The sequence below is a fragment of the Erpetoichthys calabaricus genome, chromosome 15, assembly GCF_900747795.2.
Source record: "Erpetoichthys calabaricus chromosome 15, fErpCal1.3, whole genome shotgun sequence".
Classification (NCBI taxonomy): Eukaryota; Metazoa; Chordata; class Cladistia; order Polypteriformes; family Polypteridae; genus Erpetoichthys; species Erpetoichthys calabaricus.
In genome coordinates, this window is record NC_041408.2 from 32,136,729 (window position 1) to 32,150,066 (window position 13,338).

The 13,338-nt window shown below is 39.6% G+C and overlaps 1 protein-coding gene across 2 annotated transcripts in view; it reads left to right on the top strand.

Moving 5' to 3' along the window:
* aftpha (aftiphilin a) overlaps positions 1–5,745 on the top strand; it is a 139,013-nt gene extending 133,268 nt beyond the window's left edge. For both annotated transcript variants that reach the window (XM_028820856.2, XM_028820857.2), the window contains one exon: positions 4,512–5,745. In XM_028820856.2, coding sequence (XP_028676689.1) covers positions 4,512–4,656 — 145 coding nt within the window. In that variant the 3' untranslated portion in view covers positions 4,657–5,745. The remainder of the gene's footprint in view (positions 1–4,511) is intronic.
* Positions 5,746–13,338: the final 7,593 nt, after the last annotated feature.

Genomic DNA, 13,338 nt, shown 5'->3' on the forward strand with positions numbered 1-13,338 from the left:
TGAAATGTAATTCACTGTTGCTACCAATGTTTCAGCAAATGTACTTCTCACCCTCTCCTCCTTCATTTTCCAGACCTTCAACAGCACATATTTTGTTACTTCATATTTTTGACTAAAAGATCTCCTTTCACCAAGTGATGTTGCTCTCCAGGCATTACCTTCAGATTTTTCAGTATGCCCTGATTAACTCTTCTCACCAACAAATAGTCTTATTGTGTCTTTAAGCTATCAGTTTCATATGTCTTCAACTTGATTTCCTCCTCCTTAAATGACACAACTATTTCCATTGCATCACCAAACTCCATAATCTTCTTAGCTTTATGGACTTTCTCATAACCATGAACAGTGGATCCAATGTGCCCATTTAAGGTGCCACCCATTAGAATCATTTTCCCCCTGGCACCCCAGACATAATCTCTGTCAGCATGTGCAACTTGTACAAAAGCTCATCTTACTCTTCATTGCTTCTTCCAAACATAAACAGCCTGGCTGCTCACACCATTATGTGCCTGTGGTATCTGAAAAGAGTTGCAAAGAGCATGAAAAGTGTTTCAGCTCCTCTGTGGCAAATGAGTGGTGATGGCATGGAGTTATTTTGCTTCCACTGGTCCCTGGGTTCTTTTTAAGATTAAACTATAAACTTTATTACATGTAAATGAAAGCAAAATTTTGCCACTGGCATCACATTCCCAGGTTTAAACCTGAATGAAATCAAAGCAGGTTACTCTAGAGAAATTAAGAAAACAGAAAATTTATCTAAAATCTTTTGCATCTTCTTTTTCACAATAATCGCCCTTTACAAAAAAAGGCCTACTGCTGTTAAATGTGACTACATGAAGTGCTAAAGAAAAGGGATATGCAATTTTCATTTATTACGGTACTTTAAAAAAAAAAAAGACTATTAATAAATGTGCATTAATGTTGGTCTGTGTTGTTTATTTTAGTAACCATTGTAAAGAGTCTAATTCATGCACCCACTGTAAATGAGTGCTTAGCGGAATGGTGGAAGGGGAGCAGTTACGGTAATGCTGGGGTCGGTGTATTTGTGTTTGAAACGTAGGCAGACAGTGGTGGACGTGAAAAGTCTGACTGAGTGCATTGGAATTTTTTAGAAGATTGTTTGTAAACAACTGATGGATAGAAATGATCCAATTTAATTTCTTTTGAAACAAAGTCAAATACACATTTTTTAAGGACAAAAAATTGGTATGTAAATTAGTAGGAATTTATTCCAGGTTTTTTTGTTTTTCCATAAAAAAGAAAAAATAGATAAAATACCACCTTTTTTCAACAGTTGTTTATTAAAGTTAAAGGGTATGAAGGTAAAGCAATCAAATGCAGAAACGTTTTAGTCAGAGCAAGTATGCATGATACTTTATTTTACACTTTTAACATCTCCAATCCAACCCCAGTCCCTAACCCTTTATAATAATACTTCAACTGTGAATAGCTGGAGAAGTCTGATCTGACAAGTGAGAGAAGCAGCCAGCCAGCCAGCCAGCTCCTTCCTCTGAAGCACTCTAAAGGTACTTTTTAATCAGTAGCGAGTTCCACCTGACATTTGGCTCTGTATAATCTTAGTCCATTGTTACTACTTACCAAAAATCCTCCCTGCTGATATCTTCAGTAAGGTTAAATTAAGAATGGCAGCTTCTCAGACCAAACCTGGTAGAGAGTCTGATGACTTTCCAAGAATTGATTTTGCAACAAGGGAGCTGAGAGAAGGTAAACTCAGCTGGAGAAGATTAAGTGAGAAGAAAGAAAGATCAAGCAGAAGAAAAAGTTGAATTAAGAGAAATATTGATAGCAAGAATGGAAGATAAGTTGCTTATTTCCTTAAAAAACAGCTATGATAGGGCATTCCCAGAGCATGTGTAGAAAGATGCCTAACGTTGATCCAAGGCTAAGCCCATAAACGTACCATTTATGGAGTATAAAATGTAATCTGTGCACAACCATAAATTTAATATTTTAGAGGTTGGGATTCCAGGCAGAGGTTAGAGAATGTATTATTTTAATTATATTTCTGAATGATCACAATAAAATCTTACTGTCTTTCCTTTTTAAAATGCTACACATTATCTGTGTTGTTTATTGTACATGGCATATTATACGTTCGTCATTTATCAAGGGTTCTGATTATTATTGAATCCACTGTTTATACTAATGTGATAATATAGGATTAAGATGTTAGATACAGGGATGAGTAAATAATTTGTAAAACAAAAGTTCAAGTAAGAATAAATAAATTTTATCAATAAATGCTGTCCCTTCAAATTTATCTTATGTATACAGCTGCAAGAAATGCTGTCATAGTGTGAATCTAGAAATTGTACTCAGAACCTTGTCTGCCAGAGAGGTATACATTGGCAGCTAATGGGGCACAAGTCCACATATGAGCCTAAATTCTAAATCATTGAATGTGTCCACTTCTAAACCAGTAATGTCCCTACATATTGATTCACATCTTGACATTGCACAAACAGATACATTCAAAGTGCTTTTACTAAGAAATATTACATTATTTGAGACTGCCATTTATTGAATGATGTTTAGGACCCCTATTCAGTTTTCTTGCTCATTCATTAGTCCTTAATTTTGGACTACCTTATTTTGATAACATATCGCTTCTGTGGAAAAAAAGAACCCTAGCAGAAAATACCAGACCTTTTTGTGACTCAGGTTAACTTAAACTGCATGGTACGGTACCCTGTCATACTTGCTTGCAAATTTTTAATTTGCATTTGTTTTCTGTACATTGACCAGTGCTGCTTACAGTTTAGGTGCAAAAATTTTAACTTGTAAAGCCATAACTGTACCTGTTTTGGGGCTAAACATCTCAGTCCATCGTACAGATGTAACCGATGGGCATCTAACATGGACCATGCCTAGTTAGAAATACTGCCATGCAGAACCGAATTCAAGTTCTGCTAAAGAAATCCACTTGCCCTAGAGGAGTGCCGGTGCAGAAGCTGCTTATATCTGATGAACTGATCAAACATTTACTCTGGCATTGTCACTACCATCCTGTCTCCTGGTTTTGAATTCTCACACTAATACAAAGAAAACCTTCTGATTAACAGAATACCTTCCTGTAGATTGACAATAGCACTGATACACCACACAGTCATGAGCCTACTGAGCTGATGTGTATCTTCAGGGCACATGGGAAGAACAAAGTACTTATGGACAGGACTGTAAAATAAAGTGGATCTTACAATATATAAAAACTGCAGTGAAGCTGATGGAAGAGCTTGTACAAAGATCACGCCCTTGGACAATGACATAAACACCCATTGGACAAGACCTTAATAACAAAGTTGAAGCATAAGTGCTGATTTTTGAGTGGGCTGAGCCACATTTAAATAAGTTTAAATCACTTTATACAGATTTGAATCATAAAGTCACGCTCTGTGTTCTCTTTCTTGCCAAATGTAGCGGATAAGCAGAGTGATAACAATTGTAAAATTAAGTAAGCTGCTCTCCTTGTGTTTTATTGATGGAAATGCTTCTGGCTGAGTCTTTATGAAGATGGTTATCTTAAACCTTCCCCCTTATAATTGTGTAATTACTACTGTGGGTCTTGATTATAATGTAGCATCACTACGGAATAAATAAGTACATATCTTGGCTGCCCCAGTGGTGTTACAATACTGGACAATTTCAGAAGGTGCAGGAGCAGGTGGGAAGAAGACTGAGGCAGCAGGAACTTTTAAAGGGAGGAACTGGCAAGACGCGAGGGATCACTGTTTTTGTCTGTTTGTTTGTTTGTTTATTCTGTTGCTTTATTCACCTTTTTGGATTACCTGTGTTTCATCATGGATTTCTGTTCCTGTTTGGATATGTGGTCTGTCTCGTGCCCACGTGCTTGTGTGAGTTGTAGAGACTGGTACTTCTTCATCTGAGGGAGCGTTCCCAATCACCTGATCCCGCATTGCTTCAGGAAACCGGCAGGACAAACTTGTCATTCTTTTCGGGATCACAGGATTTTTCCACTCTCTGTTCATCGTCAACTGCTTCTAATACATTGGGCTGTGTTTTGGACATTGTCCTTAGTGTGTGTGTTATGTGATTTTAGTTGTGTTATTAATTGCCATCGCTGTAGTTGAGTAGGGAGGGTTAACTGTTAATTGTTGTTTATATTTCTGTTTCATTTAATATACTGCTTTAGTATTTATTTAATCTGCTGTGTAACTGTGTCTCTGTGAATCAATGTGAGCGAGTCAGGCCAAGGCTTGGTGCGTTCCTAGGGTCCCCAACTGAAAGAAAATAAGTAAATAAATGAATCACCGCTCCACTCCTTCAATTTGTATCAAATAAGGGTCATATTATTCAAGGTATCATAACACTGCACCAGGTGTTCATAGATTCTGAGTGAAGTAAGCGGTTTGGGGAGCAGACACACATCTTCTGTCACCCTGAACTCTGCATTAAAGAGAGCAGCAAAGCAGTGGTTAGCTGTAGGTTAGCAGACTGAATGAGTAACATATTTTGTTTTCTCTTTTAACCAGGAAACGTAAAAAGGATGAAAATCTCAGTGAAGAAGCTGCAAAGGTTATAGCCAGCCTTCCAGACCTTTCCTTTATGCAAGCCAAGGTGCTGATGTTTCCAGCCACATTAACACCTTTAACAAGCTCCCAGAAACTGACAGACTAAAAGCACTTGCTATCAGATTGACTTTTTTAAAAAATGAATTTTAATAAATAAGGAAAATTAGTGGCTTCTTTAAATTTACATGTTCAGGTGATTTGTTAGTAAGCATCTGTGAAAAAGGTATAAATACAAAATAAAATGTATATTTATTTATATACTGAACTCCTGGACTTATTGTTTATATTAGAAGAATCAATCTGTAAATAATTGAGTTAAATTTTTTCAATGTCTTTCTTTTCTTGCTGTTATGAGGATGTATAAAGTTAAGTTTTTCTGAGATAACACTGGTCAAGTCCTTCATGGAAGGCATATATACCTTGTGTGTGTATATATATATATATATATATATATATATATATATATATATATATATATATATATATATAATATAAAAAATGAAAATTTATGACTTGAAAACCTCACTGTTGGCAATGCCCAGGTGAAGGGTTTCTTACACTAACTGCCTTTTTGTTGTTTGGTTGTATGTTTGTTTGATTTTAATTTTTGCTCTTTACGTTTTTAATGTCGGTTTTACCAATATACTTTTAAAAGAAGGAAACCTTTCCATGGTTCTGTCACTGTTTAGTGCAATTACTCCTCATCTCAATGAATAGCCTTCTACTTACAGATTAGTTAACTGATTTTCTTCCTCAGCATTTTCCGTCCCCCAACAGTGTGAGCTGATTGTCTGTCAGTGTGCAGCCCTTCCTGAAGTCCTTCAGTGTTGGGTGCCTTTTGTTTTCTTAGACCACTAACTTAAAGTCCATCTGAAAAAGAACTGAACATTGTTATTCAATCACAGGGAGAGAGGGACCAAATGATGTTACAGGTGTTTGTTTCCTTTTAGCGCTCCTCTTACTTTAATAAGGATTTTGCACATTGTAAAGTTGACTTGGATGTAATCATAGTTCGCTGTGGTTTTAGAATGTGTACAGTAAAGCTATGGACTGTAAATGAATGGACAAATTCCTATGGAAAAACAACATGGAAGAGCCTGTCAGAAGGTGAATATGCATGCCCAGGTTCTTTTGAGACTCAAGTGTGTAAATTTACGTTTAGTGTACACAAAAATAAAATAATTTAAAACAAAAACCTTTATTGTGTATTGTGTAAGCTTAGAAAAAAATGTGAATGGGATTGTTTGGTTTAGTTTTTAAAAAGTGATGAGTTTTTTTTTGTTCTTAGAACTACAGGTAAGCAAAATTAACAATCTTACTTTAAGTAGGATGAATAAAGACAAAAGTGCAATAATGTATTCAGATGTAACATTTGAATTGATGAGCAATGTCCTTAAAGTTGCATTTAATTAATTGTTTTGTGGTAAACGGTTTCCTGTGTTGGACATCTGTGAAATAGCCTAGTGGACGATCTCCTCTGACGGCTGTTTGTCTTGGTAGAGTCCTATGTGAGTCTGCTTTCCCCTTTTGTACTCTTTATTGAGTTGACTTTATCAGGATGCCTCAAATCCCGTAGACTTGCCACAGTTTATAAGATATCGTACTTAATAACTTCTCCCCCACTTCCCTTCTCGATTTATAACCTCAGACAATTCTATAGAGTAATAGAACTAGCAGTTGTTACATTACAACTTTACATAATGTTTTATTGATATTATACATGAAATAGTAATAATGAAGCAAAGTACATGTGAATATTGACAACCATACAAGCTGATAAATGCTGGATGTGTACACAGACTTGTAGTTTCTCTGGCCAAGTCATCATTTCTAGTCTGCTTTCTTCAGGGCAGGCCACATGCCTGTCTCAATATGGCTGCTGAGTTGTGCTTCTCATTGTGTGTTCTACGTGGCCCCAGTTTGAGAGACAGAGAGAGAGGTAAAGTGATCAAGTTTATACATTCTCTGTCCAAATCCTTAAGTCAGTAGAGTGTTGTGGTACAGAATGGCCCTTTGATTCTAAACCAGTCCCAAATAGCCATACCTCAGACCAACGGCTGTGCACACTTGTCTTGTCACACCTGCCCCCAAGATTGTTTGTTGCGCTGAAGCTTGCCAGCTACTGTAGGTTTATGGCCACCTTGTGTGTGAGGGATGCCTTGTTAAGAATGTCCTCAATAGCAACAGGCGCCACCGAGAGTGGAAGCCTTTTCAGCAGCTCCGTGTACGACTTTATTTTTCTACTTTTATTTTTCTCTATTTTATTGCACTCCTATCACTTTATTTTATGTGGATTTGTTCACTGGACACACTTACTTTTACAACGTAGGCATGGATTTTTACATGCCGAGACTCGTCTATTCAAGTACTCAACTTCAAGCGCTGAGAACAAATGCCAGTGCCGGTGTGGTTCCCTATTTACCCGACGAGGTAAGAAGGCGGTATCGTGGCAGCAGAGCTGGCACTAAGCTAAAAATGAAGCGGCTTGCGAGAAAGTGGCGTTTTAAGCCCTCGGTGCCTTCTGTGATTCTGGGAAATGTGAAATCAGTCTCAAATAAGATCGACAAAGTGGCTGCGCTGGTGAAAAATGTCAGAACCTACAGAGAATGCAGTTTGTTGTGCTTTTGCGAAATGTGGCTAACTACCACCATCCCAGATGCTAACGTGGAGCTACCCGGGTTTAGCACAGTTAGAGCGGACAGAGACGCAAGTACCTGTGGGAAGCACAAAGGAGGAGGACTCGCTCTCTATGTAAATACACGGTGGTGCAACTCTGGACATGTTAATGTCAAAATCTCCACTTGCTGCAGAGACATCGAACTGTTGGCCGTAAGTCTGCGTCCCTATTACTTGCCCAGAGAGTTTGGACATGTCATTGTTGTCATCTTGTACATCCCTCCTTGGGCGGACATGGAGTCAGCGAGTGACATCATCAATTCTGCTGTTGCTAAATTACAAACGCAGCACCCTGAGGCGCTTGTGCTAATTGCTGGAGACTTTAACCATGTGACGCTGGACAAAACATTACCTGCCTTCTCCCAGTATGTGGACTAACACCCGGGGAAATAAGACTATTGATTTACTGTATGCAAACGTTAAAGACGCATACAGCGCCACCCCGCTGCCTGCGCTTGGGAAAGGAGATCATAACCTGGTTCTGCTTCAGCCTCACTATAAACCAAAAGTGAGGGTCCTACCTGTAACCAAACGATCATTCAGGAAGTGGACCCCGGAGGCTGAGAATGCTCTGAGAGACTGCTTTGGAACTACAAACTGGGATATCCTGCAGGGATCACATAGTGAGAACATTGAGGAAGTTGTTGACTGCACTACTGACTACATCAACTTCTGTATGGAAATTGTAGTTCCAGTAAGAACAGTACGCTGCTATGCTAACAACAAGCCATGGATTACAAGTGACATCAAGGGCCTTTTGAACCAGAAGAAAAGGGCTTTTAAAGGCGGTGATCAGCATGAGCTCAAGCGCGTGCAGAAGGAACTCCGAGTCCAGCTCAGGGCGGTGAAGGAGCAGTACAGGAGAAACCTGGATGTGAAGATGTGAAGAGAGCAAACCAAATGAACAACTTCTTTAACAGGTTTTACCACCCTAACCCACTCTCACCTTGGAGTACTGCACCCTCCACACATCCTGCTGATACCAGCATAGGAAAGACATCCCCACCCATAATTACAACAGCGCAAGTGAGCAGAGAGCTGAGGAGACTTAGTGCCAGCAAAGCAGTGGGTCCAGATGGAGTATCACCACGACTGCTGAAGGTCTGTGCATCGGAGCTGGGGGGTCCTCTACAGCGCATCTTCAACCTGAGCCTGGAACAGGGGAGAGTCCCGAGGCTTTGGAAAACATCTTGCATCACCCCAGTCCCAAAGGTATCACGTCCTAGTGAGCTGAATGACTTCCAGCCTGTTGCTCTGACATCACATGTGATGAAGACCATGGAGAGGCTGCTGCTTCACCACCTGAGGTCACAGGTTCAACACGCCCTTGACCCTCTGCAGTTTGCATATCAGGAGAAGGTGGGAGCGGAGGATGCCATCATCTACATGCTACACCGATCCCTCTCTCACTTGGACAGAGGCAGTGGTGATGTAAGAATTATGTTTCTGGACTTCTCTAGCGCCTTCAACACAATCCAACCTCTTCTCCTCAGGGACAAGCTGACAGAGATGGGAGTAGACTCATACCTGGTGGCACGGATCGTGGACTATCTTACAGACAGACCTCAGTATGTGCATCTTGGGAACTGCAGGTCTCACATTGTGGTCAGCAGCACAGGAGCGCCACAGGGGACTGTACTTTCTCCGGTCCTGTTCAGCCTATATACATCGGACTTCCAATACAACTCGGAGTCCTGCCGCGTGCAAAAGTTTGCTGACGATACTGCTATCATGGGCTACATCAGGAGTGGGCAGGAGGAGGAGGAGGAGTATAGGAACCTAATCAATGAGTTTGTTAAATGGTGCGACTCAAACCACCTACACCTGAACACCAGCAAAACAAAGGAGCTGGTGGTGGATTTTAGGAGGCCCAGACCCCCTCATGGACCTCGTGATCATCAGAGGTGACTGTGTGCAGATGGTGCAGACCTATAAATACCTGGGAGTGCAGCTGGACGATAAATTGGACTGGACTGCCAATACCGATGCTCTGTGTAAGAAAGGACAGAGCCGACTATACTTCCTTAGAAGGCTGGCATCCTTCAACACCTGCAATAAGATGCTGCAGATGTTCTATCAGACAGTTGTGGCAAGCACCCTGTTCTATGCGGTGGTGTGCTGGGGAGGCAGCATTAAGAAGAAAGACGCCTCACGCCTGGACAAACTGGTGAGGAAAGCAGGCTCTATTGTTGGCATGGAGCTGGACAGTTTGACATCTGTGGCAGAGCGACGGGCGCTCAGCAGGCTCCTGTCAATTATGGAGAATCCACTGCATCCACTAAAGAGTGTCATCTCCAGACAGAAGAGCAGCTTCAGCGACAGACTGCTGTCAATGTCCTGCTCCACTGACAGACTGAGGAGATCGTTCCTCCCCCAAACTATGCAACTCTTCAATTCCACCCGGGGGTGTAAACATTAACATTATATAAAGTTATTGTCTGTTTTTACCTGCATTATTATCAATCTTTAATTTAATATTGTTTTTTTTGTATCAGTAAGGTGCTGCTGGAGTATGTGAATTTCCCCTTGGGATTAATAAAGTATCTATCTATCTCTCTCTCTCTCTCTCTCGCTAAACTGGTTTTATGCATTTCCCCCAACCCTGCAATAAATCCCACATCGTGTGTCAGTCCCAGTGACTGGCCGTTGGTTAGATAAACATCAAAGCATTGCTGTTCTCATCAATGTAACCCTGAAACCCTAATGTTTCATTTGCTGTGTCTGACTTGCAAATAAAGATGTACAAAGTATTTATCAACTTGTATACAAAATATGACTGTACCACATTGGGTTTAACCTTCTTCCAGCAGCATGTTGAGTATCGTCTTGTCTGTGTCAGCTGCCATTTAAAGGAGACTTGGGTAAGTGCATCATTTACATCTGTTGTTCCGTTTAGAGCTGTCCAGTTAATATTTCAATTTCAAATGCGTTCAAATATGTATAAAAGTTTATGCAACAGGATTTTTCAGATTGCCTGTTGTTACCCACACAGCACTTGCAGTTTGTGACTGGCTAGCTACTCCGTCATCTTAGTTAGCTGCTCTCTCGCTGGTTTGTACGTCTCTTGCCTCGGCTCCAGAGCACAGGGAGAGAGCGAAGTTTAAGGGCTGGTTTATACTTCCTGTACAGAGGAATGTTTGGATCTCTGTATATATAAACTGATATAATTAATAAGGAAGTGTAGAAGGAAATACTTCACGGCACAGGTTTCTTCCTTTCGTAGACGGTGAGACAGTTTTGTACAGAAGAAATCACAGAAAATGACTTGTACTCGGTCAAACATGTTACACACACTAATTATTTAAGACACTTTGCTGATTGCAACTGTCTTGTAGTGTGTGCTAAGATGATAAAGCATTCATTGATCACTGATGGGTCCATGTTTGGCCCTCGGACCTTGATAACAAGTCACAAGTTGTCTGAGTTTTATCAGATTTATTCCCCTGTACTTTGTGGTTAGCTGGACCTTTTTTGTTTTCTTTTTCCTGTTGTACATTTGATTTCATGCTGGCTCTGTGACAATTCCGGATTGCTCTTCATTTCTCTTGTCTCTGTCTTAGTGCTGTCTAGTTGTCCTTCTCTCTTCACTTCACATCGTAATCCTGTTTTCTGTAGTACTGAAAATTCCAGTAATAAATATACGGAATATCTTTAGTTTCGACATGCAGTATTTTCTGTTATTTTTTTATTCTATTTTCTTTTCCTTTATTCGTTACTATGTAGCACACTACTTGTGCTTTCTTCCTTTCATTCCCACTGTCACTCTTTCTGGTTACAGTTCTGTCCTGGGCATGATTTTGGCTTTCCAAAGGTATCCTTTAAATTGTGGTAGCCTACCTTTTAATGCTTCATACATTTTGCTTATTTCTCAGTTCCATTATTTTGTAATTCTGTATATTTTGAGATTCATGCAGAGAAAGATTTTTTTTCCATATACTATCTGTAAATTTCAGTACTTTGTCCATTTTTTTGTTGTTTTTTTAATACATTTTGTTCTTTCCATACAATTATGATTGCATTGGTTTTCCGTTGGTTTTAAATGAAACCTATAGGTTTTTTCCTAGAAGATATCCATCCCTAAATGTCCAATGAAGTATCTACCATGATAATTATGAAGTCCAACATTTCCATTTTGTATATTACTAAGGTCTTTCCACTGTTTTTCCTTATCCATTATTAGTGTAATTCTTTTTCATAAAAAATAAAAATAAAGCTCCCACTATGTTCCATAACAGACGGCAAATACTGTCCATGAAGATTCACTGTTGTTTTTGTTAAAAGTGTTCCTGCCATTAGTAACCCCCTTAATTTCCACTATCTGTTTTCTTATTTTTCTTTCTAATATGCTGTCTTAGCTTTCCTCCTCCACATTTGTTATATGTTTCTTCATTTGTCTGTGTCCTACTTTCAGGTCTATCTAGAAAGAACCATGAGCTGGTAGGAGCAAATGAGAGCAGAAAATGAAATGTAGTGCAAAAAATCAAGTCAACATTCTAAACCAGAGGGCTGTCTTATCTTCCACCTAAGCCCAAATAGAAACCAATATTTGTTGTCAACAATTAAAGCCCAAGATCAGAGCACTGAAAGGCAATCAAAGAAATCCACTCACTAGACCTCTGGTTTTATCTGTAATCCCCGATAGCAAGGATGTACATTGTGCTGGCCTTTACAGCGTGGCTATAACAAAAAAACACAAATACTGGATTTGATGTCCTTGGATATCAAAACACCAGGATGGAATCAAAACTTTGACATATAACATCAAGGCGAAACAGAAAAGACTAAATAAAAATACTAATCGTAACATATCCTCCCTCCTAAGGGGCCATTTCTAAATGTGCCTGTCTGGGTTATGAGGAAAACAGGCAATGAAGTCCAGTAAGACCATCTAGTATAGCAGTCCCACATCTCCTGTGTCACAGATAGCTGAAGCTTGATGTAGTCCAGCTTGTTATCCAGGGAGTGAACATTAGCCAGATGAATGGCACTGGTTATTTTGATCTGATGCTCTTCAGCCTGTTGCTGATGCCCACCTATTTGCCATACTTGTGTCAGTTGCTTACTTGGGCAGCAGTGGTTTTGTGTTGTGGTCTGCACAGTAAGCCAGTACCTCTCAGTACTCCCATAGTGTCTTTTCTGCATTGTATTTACATTGTTTGCCAACGTTTAGCAAACATTCACATCTGTAGAGCTAATTTATGAAGCCAAGATGAATATGTGACAGTTCATAAAAATGTGTTTGTCAGAGAGACAACGTTTAGCACTGCTCTGTTTGGACCTGCAGTGGCCACTGCATCTGTATGTGCCACCATCCTGCTGCAGTCTATTGAGGTAGAAGTCTGCAGGTCATTGTATAAGTTGAAGTAAATGAACACGGTATAAGAGCTGTGTATGGGGGGAGAAGAATTATTGATTGATTGATGATAATCGGTCAGTCAACTTTTTATCAACAATGTCGGTACATAATTAAAATGCACAAGGATTTTAACATCTGCCCACCCAAAGATCTCTGATTCACCTTCCAGCAGAGATGCCAGAAATGTGAACAGAGCTGTACAACTTATGAATTACGTTCAGAAAATGATGAAAATCCACATTAAATAACTCACACTTTCTCTGTTCTTATTTGGTTTGGTGGTAGACAATCTTTCAACAAGTAAACATGCTTGCAGCAATAAATCAAATAATACAATAAGGATAATGGATGATAGTCGGGTCTTGAAACCTGAAAAATTGATCATAAAATCAGACCCCGACTTATACACCTGTTCAAAAATACTTTTTTTTTTTTAATCTTCTTCCCTCCTCCAGTCTCGCATCAGTTTCTCAGACGCATCAAATTTTGTTGCAGCAGTATAGTTAACAATTTCTTTCACTACTTCAATGATGTTCAATTTAAAATCAGCTTAATGTTTTCTTCTGATTGAACGCTCCATCGTATATAAGGGATGCTCTTACGATAGAGGTGTTTGAGGGTGTGAGATACAAAAAACACAAGACATTGCAAATGTCGCTTCGGAATAGTTTGGGTATTACCATGTGGTCATGTAGGCACAATAGAGAGAGAGAGAGAGAGGGGTTAGGAGCACACACTGATGAGGTGCATTGTCAC